Source organism: Crocuta crocuta, unplaced genomic scaffold, assembly GCF_008692635.1.
Source record: "Crocuta crocuta isolate KB4526 unplaced genomic scaffold, BGI_CrCroc_1.0 scaffold102, whole genome shotgun sequence".
Classification (NCBI taxonomy): Eukaryota; Metazoa; Chordata; class Mammalia; order Carnivora; family Hyaenidae; genus Crocuta; species Crocuta crocuta.
Genome location: NW_027530019.1, coordinates 5,046,312 through 5,061,194, shown reverse-complemented (window position 1 = coordinate 5,061,194; position 14,883 = coordinate 5,046,312). Strand labels below are relative to the sequence as shown.

The window sequence follows — 14,883 nt, the reverse complement described above, 5'->3', positions numbered from 1 at the left end:
ATTTTTGACTTACAAAGAACTCACAAAAATAGTACAAAGAATTACCACATATCAAGTGGTATGTTCTCAGTGCATGATATCAAGGAGGTACATGATGTCTTTTAATTGGTGTTATTAATTTTTTAATGATTTTTTTATTTAAGAAAAAAATTTTAATGTTTATTTATTTGACATAAAATTACTATGTTTTCCCCTTGCAATAAGTATCTGTTGGGGAAATACTCTTGAATCTATGCAAATATTTTATTTCTCGCCAAATTTTTACTCCCTAACTTTAGCATCCATTGACGATTCTTTCCTGAAAAAAACTATCATGCAGTTTGCCAAATAGTGATTTTCAGTTTCTACTTCATCTATGGCATTTTACTCTAAGAAAGAGGTTTTCTTTCTCCTTCATTTAGCTGTTTATACATTCGTTAATTTATATCAGTACAGATTCATGAAATCTTATTGAACAAGTTATGATTCACTAGAATTGTCATTATTTGTTTTGTTTTGTTTTCTTCTTCTTCTTAACTTGTGAAGAGGGTAAAATTGGATGGGTGGCCGAGAGTGTGGGGAAAGAAGGCTTTGGGTGCTGTGACAGAGGTATGCCAAATAGCAAGCTCAAAGGATAAAAGTTATGTGGTTTATATCAGCTTAACAAGAACCATCATAAAATAACGTGGTGTAGATTATGCTGAAATTATATTGGTTCCTCTCTGTTTCAGGAAATAAAAAGGGTCAATTGGAACTAGTTTAATTGTTAAGATCACAACCTCTCTTACCTTTTAGCATGTGGAGATGTTTGTTGCTTTTGGGTAGACTATGAAGCACCTATGTGAAAACAAATAGAAATTGAAATTTCAGTATCACCCTCTTGGCACAAGATGGCAGCAGTCAGCCATTGATTTTGCAGCCATGGATTTTTGCAGCCTCTAGTGTTAAAACAATGGTGTCTTTGTTTTCGCAGGGACTTCAGTACTAGTGCTAATAATATTCAGATTGACAAAACCAAGCCTCTGTGGCACAACTATTTCCTATGTGGATTTAAAGGAATTCAGGTAAATTGGTTTATAAGGCAACTGCTAGCAGTTGAGCTTATAACATATATTATCTATCAAGATTTATTTTACTTACTATGTGTTTTTTTGTCTTCTTTTAATGCTAACTGATGTTTCTGTTCTATTTTGCTAACTTATGTATTTCAGAGGATGGGTAGATACGTCTGATGGGTGGTGTCCACAGGGGGCAGTGATGACTGTACATAAATCAGTTGCATCCAACACAAATCTTTCCCTTTTTTAAATCTTTGTATAAATTTTCTTTTGAAGGATACAATCTATAATGCATTTTGTTCTTTTTTAAAATTTAATTTTATTTATTTTAAATTTTCTTAATGTTTTATTTATTTCTTTTTTTTTTACTCTTTTTTTTTTAATAGTTTATTGTCAAATTAGTTTCTACATAACACTCAGTGCTCATCCCCACAAGTGTCCTCCTCCATGCCCATCTGTTTTATTTATTTCTGAGAGAGAGAGAGACAGTGTGAGCAGGGGAGGGTCAGAGAGAGAGGGAGACACAGAATCTGAAACAGTCTCTAGGCTCTGAGCTAGCCCTCAGCACAGAGCCCACTGTGGGGCTCGAACCCACAAACTGTGAGATCATGACCTGCGCTGAAGTCGGACACTTAAATGACTGAGCCACCCAGGTGCCCCATTTTGTTCTAATAATATGTATGTATATACTGTAATAGGATTTAAAGTCAGACAGTCCTAGGTTTGAATCTGAGCTCTACTCAACTGTGTGAATTCAACCTCTTTAAGTCTCAGATTTGTTATCTGTATAATGATGTCATTGCTATTTAGCAAAGAGTTGTTACAAGGATTACACAGTGCTTGACATATAGTAGTCATTCAATAAATGGTAACTAGTGTTCCTATTACTACTTCAGATGGAGTTAAAAAAAGATGTAGTGAACTTTATTAGTGTAAGTAGTTTCCTTAGAAACACTGAATAATTACCATGACTATCTCTGATGTCATGTACAAGAACAAGAAAATGAAATATTTCTACTTTTTCTCCAAATTAAAAAGGTATGAATGACAAAAAGAAAATTGATTTGCTAAATCAATTTTGTTTGTTAAAAATTCATGTTTTAGACAGCTTGTGTTCCTTACCGCCTGGCGGTCCTTTCTGAAATTTTGTCATGAGTAGCCTAGGACTCAGTGGTATAGCCATTACAGAAAAGCATCACATTTGTTTCTGATGTGTAGTTCTACACTCTAATTATGGGGGTTCTAGTCTTAGAATTCCTGCATTCATTTCTCTTCTCCTTCCTTCCATGCTTCCTTTCCTTTCTTCCTTTCCTCCTTTCCTTCCCTCCCTCCCTCCCTTCCTTCCCTCCCTCCCTCTCTTCCTCTTTCTCTCTTTCTCTCTTTTCTTCCTTCCTTTCTTTCTTCCTTCCTTTCTTTCTTTCTTTCTTTCTTTCTTTCTTTCTTTCTTTCTTTCTTTCTTTCTTCCTTCCTTCCTTCCTTCCTTCCTTCCTTCCTTCCTTTCCTTCAGACACATGGTACTAACTTATGGGAAAAGGTATTGGCAGCTTTTAAATCTTCAAGTTATTTCACTTATCATATTCACTAGTGGGAATTACAGTATTTGGAAGCATTTCCCTGGCAAATGCAATTTGTTCTTCCTATAGCAACATGCTTTTTATAGCATATGGATAAAGTGACCTAAATATACTGCATGTTGCTTTGTGTTGTTTTTGAGAATTTGAGGTCTTAAAGCTTTCTTTTCTGGTTTGACACTTATGTGCAAAAGTAAGTTTGTACTGAGAATTCTTGGCAGAAAAGTAATTTAAATGTTAGCTTGTTTAGAAACTTTCAAATTCAAATACTAGAAAATTTTAGAGGATAATCTGTTTATATTAAATTGAATGTGTTACCCTTTGGGGATAGAGCTATTACAGAATTTGGCATAATCCATCTACGTTTTTGAATCTGTTGTACATTTTAATTTAAAACATTGCGTGATAAGTTTGTAAGTATGATTCACATTCAAGATACACTGTGGATCAGTTTATGGTTAAATATATAGCATTCTCCAAGTTTCCTTTTTTTTTAAACAAGCTGCCTGATGTTTTGTATGAAAGGGCATTGGCAGCAGCAATGTTTCAGTTTATAATTTGTTTGTATTTCTGGAAAGGAAATTTTTAGATGACTTGAAATCAAGAGGAGAAGTACATCCAACAGAATCTCTTTTTTTGTGGTGTGTGAGTTTTGCCAACATAGGAAAAAAGGACAAAAAGTATTAAGGAAAAAAACAGTCTTTAATTTGCAGAGTTTTGTTGTTACTTTGGTTATTCTAACTACTTGATTGAAATTTCTTCCTAGAATAATATGTATGATGAAATGCGTAATTATGTAATATAATAATATTTTGTACTTTGGTCTTGAGCTGTTTGAGTAATTTGCAAGCACAATGGTACTTATTCTTGAGGTGGAGGTGGCCTTGAATTTATTTTTAATCCTAAACCACAAAGGTTATGTTATAATATCATCTTAAGTGTCATCCTAGATATTCATCTAAGTATCCTGGAGATGTCCATCTTCAGATCAGAGTCTCATTATTTCTTTGGGCTTTCCTAGTTGCAGAAATAGTTTCCCCTCTTCATTTAGAGTCTGTGTTCTCATCTGTGGCTGAATTCTGATTTGGCTGTCTTGAAAGCTACCATATGGCTAAACTGTTTCTATAAACTCTAGTAAAAATCTGGATTTCCTCATATAGCTGACTTACATTAAATCACAGTGACAGTATGCTGGCCCATGTTTTTGACTGCACTGGAGAAGTTCTCAACTGGGAATCAGAGACCTGGGTTCTATTCCCAGCTCCCTATGCGTTGGAAAAAAATCTTTTAATCTTTTGATGCTAAGGTTTTCCATCAGTAAAATGGAACTGAAGAAATTTAGAACACTTTTTTTCTTCAGAGGAGCTTCTGAAAATAAATTATAATTGTTTAATATTTTTTCTATATCTGTTCAAATCAATTAAAGCTCAAGTAAAAGATCATTCAAGGCAATTTTAGGAAATGGATCAATAGCTTTTTGTTGAACAAAGAAAAAAATAATCTTCAGATTACTCCCATGGTAATCACTTAATAAAAGACCATGTGTAGACTCAACTAAATTGAATTGCACAAGCAGTTTCTATCAATAGCATAATAAGTCCATTGATAGATGTTTGCTCTCTGGGTAATGAAAGAACATTTTGCCACTTTGAATCCAACACCAAAGTCACCAGTGCTGTTTTTCCTTCTATTCTTAGGAACACTTTGGTCTTAGCAACCTGACTGGCATGAATTGCTTGGTGGATGGAAACATCCCACCGAGTTCTGGACTCTCTAGTTCCAGTGCTTTGGTGTGCTGTGCTGGCTTGGTGACGCTCACAGTGCTGGGAATGAACCTATCCAAGGTAACTGCCTTGAGTGTGTTTGCCTACACAAACCTCTCTTTCCAAAAGGATTAGTGTGTGAATCTCAAAATTAGACTACGTTCCTTTGAATGAACAACTTTGTCTTACCTGAAAGGACTTCCACACATGGGCCCACGTAGCTCCCTAACAAATTAAGTCCTGCTTGTGATAAACCATTGTGATGTATCTGATACTTTGCAAACTGTGAGCAGATCTGTGAATAGCTGAGATAAAATGCTCTTAGATGCCCTTAGATGAAGTCTGGAGTTTGAATGCATGGATATCTTTTTGGATCACCTCATTAACCAGTTCAGTTTAGAGCGAGAAATTGTAGGCCTCATAGTTGGACCTGCTTATTTTCAACCAAAACCTTAAATTAAATATTTGATAAGCACTGGGTAAAAAGGGTAAAGACCAGGCAATAAAGGAACTGAACAGCGTATCTGTTTATACCAGCAGGTTAGTCACCGAAATAAACTTTAAAAAAAAAATATAGCATTACAAAGAGGAAATGCTTATTTTAAGGAAACATAAATCCTACAAAAGGTCAGAAAGCCTCAAATTTACAAGTTCACATAAATCTCTGACTTTGCAGTTCAGAGCAGGTGTGCTCAGCTTTAATTAATGCTTTGGAGTTCTGGTTCAAACAAAATGTTATCATTTTGTACAATGTCCTTCCATTGGTACTATGTATAACCTGATAGCTTGTTTGTTCATTCATTTCTTCATCATTCAACCATTATTTATTTAGTGACTACTTTGTGCCAGATAATGTTCATGGCATTGGAGCTATAATAGGTGCAGTTTTAACCCTCACAGTACTTTTGATCTAAAAGGGGGATAGAAGAGGGTTAGAGACAAGTAACAGGCAACTATAATAGAGTGTGGTGAGTGGATAAGTAGTGTGCTATGGGAGTACACTAAATGCAGATTTAGAGAGCATGAGACATCTAAGCTGAGACACAAGGATTTGTAGATGTTAGTTGAGAAATAGTGATAGCATGATAACACTAATAACATCAGATAGGCATGTATCAGGTGGAGGGAACCTTATGTGGAAATATCCACATATTGGCTCAGGTCATAAATAAGAGTGATCGTGGATTGTTGGAGGAACTAAAAAGGGCTTAATTTGGCTGGAGTAATTTGAATGACAGGGTAGGATACCAGATGCTGGAGCTTGTAAAGCATGTTGAGGAATTTGGGCTTTATCTTGATAGTGTAAAAACATTTCAGGCTTTTAGGAAGAAGGTGATGTGATCATACCTATATTTTAGAAAGATCACTCTGGGTCTATTATTAAAATCTGGATATGAGAGTAGTAACAGTATCAATAGTAGGGAAATGATTTAGTCTAGGGAAATGACAATGAGAATGGAGAGACCTGGATCATAGACTGAAAGTATATCTCAGACAGAATCAACAAGACTTAATCATTGATTGGGTATGGAGATGAGGGACAGAAAAGAGTCAAGGATTTTACCTAGGTTTCTGGCATGGTATGACTCATTGGAATAAGGAATATAGATGAAGCTGAAATATTGAGTAGGGGAAATTTGTGGGCAAGCTGATAGAGTTGTCTAATATTTAGTTACAAACAATAGCCCCGAAGATCAGCAGGGAGATCTGAACTTGAGATGGCCCATTTGAGAGTCATTAGTATATATCTGGGATCTGAAGCCATAGGAGTGGAGAAGAACATCCAGGGAAAGAGTGTAGATAGAAAGATAAGGAAGACTAGGACAGGGGTCTGACAAGCATGAACATTTGAGGAATAGATTGAGGAAGAGATGTCTACTGAAGAGACTGAGAACTAATCAGATAGATAGGATGAGACTCAAAAAGTTGAGGCAATAGCAAAGACAAGGAAGAGAGTATTTCATGAAAACAGTGGTGTCATATGCTACTGAGATGTCAAGTAAGACAAGGATTAAAAAGGATCCACTGGATCTAGCATCAGAGAAGTTAAAGAAAATCTTGGCAAGAATAGTTTAAAATAGAAATGAGTTGTGGGCACTTCGGTGGCTCAGTTGGTTAAACATTCGACTTTGACTCAGGTCATGAACTCACTGTTCGTGGGTTCGAGCCCTGTGTCAGGCTCTGTGCTAACAGCTCAAAGCCTGGAGCCTGCTTTGGATTCTTTGTCTCCCTCTCTCTCTCTGCCCCTCCCCCCCTCACATTCTATCTCTCTCTCTATCAAAAATAAACAAAAAAAATAATAAAATAGGAATGAGTTAAAGGCTCTATGAGAAGTGAGAAAGTAGAAATGTTAAGCAGATAGAAAATATCTGGCTATGCCTGGTGAAAGAGATTATCTGATGTGTGTGGTGGGGTGAGGTCAAGGAATTTATTTCTTTATTTCTTTATTCATTTATTTATTTATTTTAAAGTTTATTCATTTATTTTGAGGGAGAGAGAGAGAGAGAAAGAGGATGAGAGAGAAAGAGAGAGAGCATTTGGAAAAGGGGCAAAGAGAGAGAGAGAGGGAGAGAGAGAATACCATGCTGTCAGCATGGAGCCCAATGCAGGGTACTGTCTCACAAACCATGAGATCATGACCTGACCTCAAATTAAGAGCTGGACACTCAACCAACTGAGCCATCCAGGCACCTCAAATCCATTTATTTATTAATAAGAGGATTGGCGGAACTTATTTTTTTTGCATTTTGGGGGATTTTAATGGTACAAATATCTAAGTGAAAATAAATAAAAATGATAAAGAAAGAGAAACACTTGAAGCTTTGGAATTAATTTTAGTTGTTTCTGTGTTTCAAGGTGAAAAATAGCAAATGTATTAGCATAAAAAGAGACACAGGGATCAATGGAAGAGAATAAGGAGCCCAGAAATAAGCCCATGCATATACAGTCAATTAATTTATGACAAAAGAGCCAAGAATATACAATGGGGAAAGGATAATCTCTTGAGTAAATGGTGTTGAGGAAAGCTGGACGGCCACATGCAGAAGAATGAACCTGGACCACTATCTTGCACCACATACAAAAATTAACTCAAAATGGATTAGAGACTTGAACATAAGACCTGAACTCATAAAACTCCTGTAAGAAACATAAGTCTTAAGCTCCTTGACATTGTTCATGGTGATGATTTTTGGAATTTGTCACCAAAAGCAAAAGTAACTGAAACAAAAATAAACAGGTGGGAGTACATCAAAATAAAAAGCTTTTGCACAGCAATGGAAACCATCAACAAAAGAAAAAGGCAACCTACCAAATGGGAGAAAATATTTACAAATTATTTATCTGATAAGGGGTTGGGATAATATCCCAAACACATAAAGAACTCATACAACTCAATAGCAAGAAAACAAACAACATGATAAAAAATGTGCAGTGTGTGAATAGACCCAGAGAAGACATACAGATGGCCAACAGACACATGAAAAGATGCTTAACATCATTTATCATCAGGGGAATATAAATCAGAACCACATTAGATATAACCTCATGCACTGTTGGTGGGAATGTAAATTGGTATAGCCACTGTGGAAAATAGTATGGGGGTTCCTCAAAAAATTGAAAATAGAACTACCATATGCTCCAGCAATTGCATTTTTTGGGTATTTATCTAAAGAAATCAAAAACACTAACTTGGAAAGATATATGTACCCCTGTGTACATTGAAACATTATTTATAATAGTAAAGTGTCTGTTGATGGGTGAGTAGATAATGTAGTTTGTACAATGAAATATTAACCATAAAAAAGAATGAAATCTTGCCAGTTGTGACAACATGGAGGGAACTTGAGAGTATCGTGCTAAGTGAAATAAGTCAAACAGGAAAAGGCAAATATGTATGATTTCACTGACATGTGCAATCTAAAATTTTTAAACACCTAAGTTCACAGTTACAGAGAACAAAAAAAGTTGTTGCCAGAAGTGGTGAGTAAGGGATGGGTAAAATGGGTAGAGGGAGTCAAAAGGTACAAATTTCCAGTTACAAAATAAACAAGTCAAGAGGATAGAATGTACAGAATGGTGACTATAGTTAATAACAGTGAGTTGCTTATTTGAAAGGTGCTAAGAGAGTAAATCTTAAAAATTCTCATCACAAGAAAATAAATTCTGTAACTGTATGGTGATGGATGTTAACTAGACTAATTGTGGTGATCATTTGATAATATATACAAGATATCAAATCATTATATTATATACCTGAAACTAACACAAGTATGTCAGTTATGGCTCAATTAAAAGCATTGAATAAAGGGGTGCGTGGGTAGCTCAGTTGGCTAAGCATCTGATTTCAGCTCTGGTCATGATCTCACTGTGAGTTCAAGCCCTGTGTTAGGCTCTGCATTAACAGCTCAGAGCCTGGAGACTGCTTAGGATTCTGTTACTCCCTCTCTCTCTGCCCCTCCCCTGATCACACTCTGTCTTTCTCTCAAAAATAAACATTAAGAAAATTGAATAAAAAATAGCAAATATACTTTTATCTATCAGTACTAGCTGCATTGCGAAGGGGAACAAAATGTATATCGTATGTTTCCCTGCTAGTCTAAATTGCACTGGTGATGCTTATATTTTATAGGTGTTGCACATCATAATTTGGACAGTTTCTTTGCTGTAATAAGATAGAATCTTAACTGAAAGGAAGCTAAATTTGCTTAGAGTCTTTGTAGTTAAGTGCCAGTTGTATACTTGGCTTTTGTCGTAGAACATAAGAACTCAATGCATTTTAGAGATGACCTAGGTTCAAATTTTGTTTTAAACTGATGTATCAGTGTCCAATGAGAAACAAATGGCATAAAGGGTATAGTGGAAGAGAATTTAATAAAGAGACTATTTACAGAGATGTGGGCAAGGTCAAGAGAACCAACTAGGAAGAGTTCTTTTGTGAAACTGGAAGAAGCTCTTATACTTCAGGAGTGATGGCTATAGAGTAATGTTCCCAGAGATGCAATGAGGCATGGAGAGTGAAGTGGGTGGAAATGGCAGTTAGTGGGAGTGGATGAGAAGAGCTTTCCATAGAGGCCAGTCTTCTGTGATATGAGAAGTGTAAGAATGGAGGGGCAGGAAGGCAAATGGAGAATAACCAGCCTATCTGATAAGGAAAATAAGTCCCATGAGAGACTGGTTACTGATCTCTCCCAACTGATGAATAATTCTCTCCTAACTAATATGTACAATTGGCATTCCCTATTACATGGTAGACAAACAATTATAGCAAATGGGATATGATAAGTTGATATGGAATTTGTTAACTCATTAATAAATAAAACGTTTTACGTCTGAAACCAGTAAAACAAGTGGCTTGTCATCCAGAAAGTCTGGAAGACTGAAACTGTGAATGAGAAAGAAACTGATAAAAGAGAATATGGTGCGATACAAGACCTATGAAATAGAAAAGGCTAGAGACTTCTGGTTTCAAGATGACAGAATAAAGAACATACCTACTGTTTCTTTCTCCAGCTCTCATTTCTTCTTCTTTCCAAAAAAAATTTTTTAATGTTTTATTTATTTCTGAGAGAGAGAGACAGACAGACAGCATGAGCAGGGGAGGGTCAGAGACAGAGGGAGACACAGAATCTGAAACAGTCTCCAGGCTCTAAGCTAATTGTCAGCACAGAGCCCGACATGGTGCTCAAACCCACGAACCGTGAGATCATGACCTGAGCTGAAGTCAGATGCTTAACTGGCTGAGCCACCCACGTGACCCCAGAGTGTTATTTTTTTAAAGGACTAAAAAATAAAAAAGAACTTTGAATATTAAAAATATGATGGGGAGGGCACCTGGGTAGCTCAGTCAGTTAGTGTCCGACTCTTAATTTCAGCTCAGGTCATGATCTCATGATTCATGGGATCGAGCCCCATGTCAGGCTCTGCACTGACAATATGGAGCCTGCTTGGGATTCTCTCTCTCTCCCTCTCTCTGCCCCTCCCCTACTTGTGTTCTCTCTCTCTCTCTCTCTCAAAATGAAGAAATAAACATTAAAAAATATGATAGGTAAAACAAAAGTTTCAGTGAAAGGATTGGAAGAACTCTCTGATAAAGTAGGGGAAAATAAGAGACAATAAGAGAGAGAAATATAGGAAAATTTATAGATCAATTCCAGAAATTCAGTTTCCAACTTGTAAAGAGAAAAAGAGAAAAGAGTCATTAGAAAATTCTGTTTGTAAAAACAATAGTTTTCAAAAGTGAAAACATGAGTTCTCAAATTGAAAGATGCTCCTGCATATCCAGCATAATAAATGCAAATAAACAAATTATACATCTACACTTTTTTTTAATTTTCAAAAAAAGAAAAAAAACCCCACACCATCTGGGAATTCTGAAACTTAAAGGCTAATAGAAAACCCACTAAAAGCTGATTGAGAGAAAAGAAAGGAATAAAAATGAATTTATCAAAAATAGTTTTGGGGGGCACTTGGGTGGCTCAGTCAGTTAAGTGTCCAACTCTTGATTTCGGCTCAGGTCATGAACTCATGGTTCATGGGATTCACATCGGGCTCTGGACTGACAGCAGAGAGCCTACTTGGGATTCTCTTTCTTCTCTCTGCCCCTCCTCCACTCACCCTTTCTCTCTGACAATAAATAAATAAACTTTAAAAAAAGTTTTGGAAGATAGAAGGCAACAGAGTAATATAGTGAATTATAATCTTTTGAGTATAACCTGCAAAATATAAATGAGTTCTAGCTTAGAATAAATGAATTGATCAAAGTAGAATAAAACATTCTCAGACATGTAGTCTAAAAGACTATAATAGGATACAGTCCACAAAACTATAGAGTTAACTGAGGAAGATGATGTGGGAACTAGGAAATGGTAAATCCAATACAGGGGAGAGGAGTTGGGTATTTATAAAACATTGGTCACAGGAGAACTTAACATAACACCCACAGCACCCAGAAGCTTAGGAAACAGTACAGATTAGAACCAGAAAAGAGAAGGGAAAAAATGGAATTGACAAATCTTATCAGGAAAAAAAACAACTGGTAAATCTGACGTGTTTGTTCATATGGAAAAATGGATTGATAGTGGTTTTATAGTCATTGTAGGTAAGGTATGGGAAAGCTTAGCTGGACGTTGCAATAAAACTCACCAAATGAGGAAATTAGGCAGTTGTTAAATATAGGAAAAACACAAAAAAAATTGTTCCAGAAAGGAAATCAATAACTTTTCATTACTTGACTCATAAGTGAACGGCAGTCTCAATAATAAATACATGGAATATGGATTTAACCAGAAACTTATAGAGAAAGATTGGAGAAAAGGGTAAGTAGGGTGTAAGAGAGCTAAAATCCTCACTGCCCCTAGTATGAAGGCAGTAGGTAAAACTTTAAATGAAATAATGAGGAGATGGCATATTACTCAGCTTATTTGATAATTTAAAGCAAGAGCTAAGAGTGGAAAGCGTTGGACTCTAGGCACACTGCATTGGAGATGGGGGTGACAGGGAGAGAGCTATGGACTGCTTTTGTCCTTACAAGCTTGTAGCTTCTCTGATCTTTTAGATTATGTCTATGTATTCCTTTTGCAAAAGTCAAAATTAACTGAATAAAGAAGAAGATGGCAAGAGGGGGTGAATGGAATGAAAAGGTAAGAGGGGCCATCATTTGGACAGCCCTAGTGACTGCGGTTGGGGGAACTGAAGGATGAAGACACAAGAAGGGATTCAATGCGTCACACTTACAGATTGAGAACAGATGTGCTGCTGGGTCGTGACCAAGTCAGAACAGCCTAGGGAGAGGCTTGCTGATGGGTTTTGGGTGAAAGGATCCAAGAAAATACAGACAACTTCCACTTAACATGAGGAGTCCATTCTAAAAATCACTTGTTCTACACAAAATCATGAAGCGGGGGCCTAATTTCTTATAATTTTAAACAGGAGGACTTATAATGCATTATTCCTCCACTGAGAACCTATAACCAATTTCCTACAATGTTACAAAAGCACAGTAAAAATTCCTCTATACAAGTAACACACTAATACAATGAAAAATACTTGAAATAATATCCTAGAATAGCAAACAATTCATTTGGTTGTTAACAAGCGTTTACTTTACATAGTAATACACTGTATGTCTTACTGGTGTCATGGTATTCTGTGCACTATATTTTTTAGCAGTGTTGTTTTAAATTTTAAGGTGTGTGTGTGTGTATTTACATAAACATCTTTCAAAAAGTATTGTATTGAGATATAGTCTATAAAGTTTGAGTTTCAAACACCAAGTGTTCTATCAGGAAAATGTGAGGTGGCAAGGCATTCTCTAATGTGTGTCTGTTCTTTTTTAGCTCTGGATTCAGGTTGCTCTACAATTGTGTTTCGTTTCTGTATGTTCTTGAGTTGTCCTTAGGGGCCAAGAATAAAGGACCAAGTTCCTTTTAAGGACTTAGGTTAGAGATAGGGGCCTGGCATGGGAAACAGGTTGCAACTCTGGAGGCTAGGCTTAGCTAGTAAAGTGTAGTAGGTGGGCTTCTACCCACAAAGTCTTCCCTCTTCTGGGGTGGGATGGGTTGAGGTGGGGTGGGGTAGAGTGTAGACTTTTAATAGAGGAGATGATGGACCAGTTAAGAAGATCCACTTTTGGAGGAGTGAGGGGTATAGTAGAAGAATATAGAGCTGAACTACATCCTCCATATTCAAATCTAAGGAGGAGAAGCCCCCTATGATGTGGTTGAAGAGGGTTGACATGACTAGCAGGTAGGTGTGCGGTGGGAGGGCATTCTGTGTATCATCATCTTTGGCATTTTGTCAAAAATACAATTTGTGTGATGTCTGAGTAACCTGGAATACGGATTGAGTATAAAACTTTTCCTTGAGGGTTGCTGTCCACTGAGGAAAATGGAGAGGCTCATAGTTAGGCATCAAGAATCCTGTTTGTTATTGGGAAGCCTGGAACAACAGGGATTCACACTGCATTTGGGAGGCGATGCTTTTCAGAGAAGATAGGCTTTTTAGCCACAGTATACACTTCTTGCCCTAGGTCTTGGGAGCAGTACTCAGTGACATTTATTAAACATCTACTGTGTGCCAGGCATTGTCTAGGCGCCAGAGATACAGCTGTGAATAGAATCAGCGAAGCCCCTGCTTTCATGGAACTTATATGATGGTGGATGTGGTGATGGTGTGAGATAATGGACAGCAATAGAAACAAACATATAATATAATATCAGCAGGGTTGTAGGAAAATAGGTTGTAGTGAGGGGAAGTTGCTATTTTTGATAAGGAGTCAGGAGAGGTCCTCTTTAGGAGAGGAGACACTTTAACAGAGGCCTGAGGAGTGAGCACAGAACGGAGGCAGAAGGAACAGCCCTAAGGCTAAAGCTAAAGGAACATGCTAAAGCATGTTTCTCATGTCACAGGAATAGCAGAGGCCGGTGTGGGTAGGTGTGAGGAATGGGGAGAGGACAGGGTGTTGACAGGTGAGCTGAGAGTGGTGGTCAGAAGCTATGTTGTGCATAGTCTGCTTTGGATTTCATTCCAAGTATAATGGAAGGCCTTTGGAGGGCTGGGAGCTGAGGTGTGAAGGTGTGATCTACATTGCTTTGAGTTTCTTGCAGCTGAAGTCCTGTACTGTACACCATACTGGCCAGGAAGAAAACAATCTAAAAAACAAAAGAAAAAGAAAAGAAATGGTCAATACCCTCATGGAACTTAAATGCAAGTGGAATACTAGCAGAAGACTTATTGACTGAGCATCTATCTCATATGAGGTATGAAGTATTTTATAGGTAAATGGAGAATAGGGTTGTAAGAAGGGCTACTTGGTGAGGTTAAATGGGGGAAGTTTTCAAATAAGTGGGAAGTTCTAAAAAAAAGGAAAGGGAGGCTGTGTCCCAAAGTCCTGGGAAGGTCCCAGGGGCATCTCAGGCAGAGTGAACCCATAAATGTATTATAACAGTTCTGTGAGCCAGATTGATGAATGTGTGTCATCTAAGGGCTAGAAATTCTTATGCTGCCTTGTGAAATTTTTTTTCAAAACTTTATTTGATGACAGGGATGTTTTCTAGTTGCTTAAGTCCCTCAACAGGTTTAGGTAACTTAATTCCAGAGGCAAGTTAGTTGTAGAGACACGGATTGATACTCTTTCAAAAGAGTGTTTTGGTATTTGGAATCCATACTATGCAGGGGTCTTTGAGGTTCAGAAGCAGAGCAAGTGGAGCGTTCAAACTTCTGTGCCAATTGTGTCCAAGCTTTCATTTCATTTCATAAGGGTTGTTTCCTTGAGAAAGTTGAAGCATATATTCTTCATATATATATCTGCATACAGCTACGTTTAAGTTAAATATCTCTTGGCCTTCAGAATGAGATCTTGTGCTTAAAGGTAAAGACCAAGCTCGACATGAAAATGAAAAGAATCTCCCAGTCACACAGAAGTTCAGACTATGATTAGAATGTTTCAGGAACGGTTTGCTACGTGGTCTAAGAAAAATCAGAAAACAATTTGCACTGTCACTAATTATCAGG

General features: G+C 37.0%; 1 protein-coding gene across 1 annotated transcript in view; it reads left to right on the top strand.

Annotated features, from left to right (window-relative positions):
• The window catches only part of GALK2 (galactokinase 2), a 115,838-nt gene that overhangs the window by 22,946 nt on the left and 78,009 nt on the right, over positions 1-14,883 (top strand). Inside the window, exons 4-5 of the mRNA XM_077764449.1 lie at positions 953-1,043; positions 4,306-4,452. Of these exons, the coding sequence (XP_077620575.1) occupies positions 953-1,043; positions 4,306-4,452 (238 nt within the window). The remainder of the gene's footprint in view (positions 1-952; positions 1,044-4,305; positions 4,453-14,883) is intronic.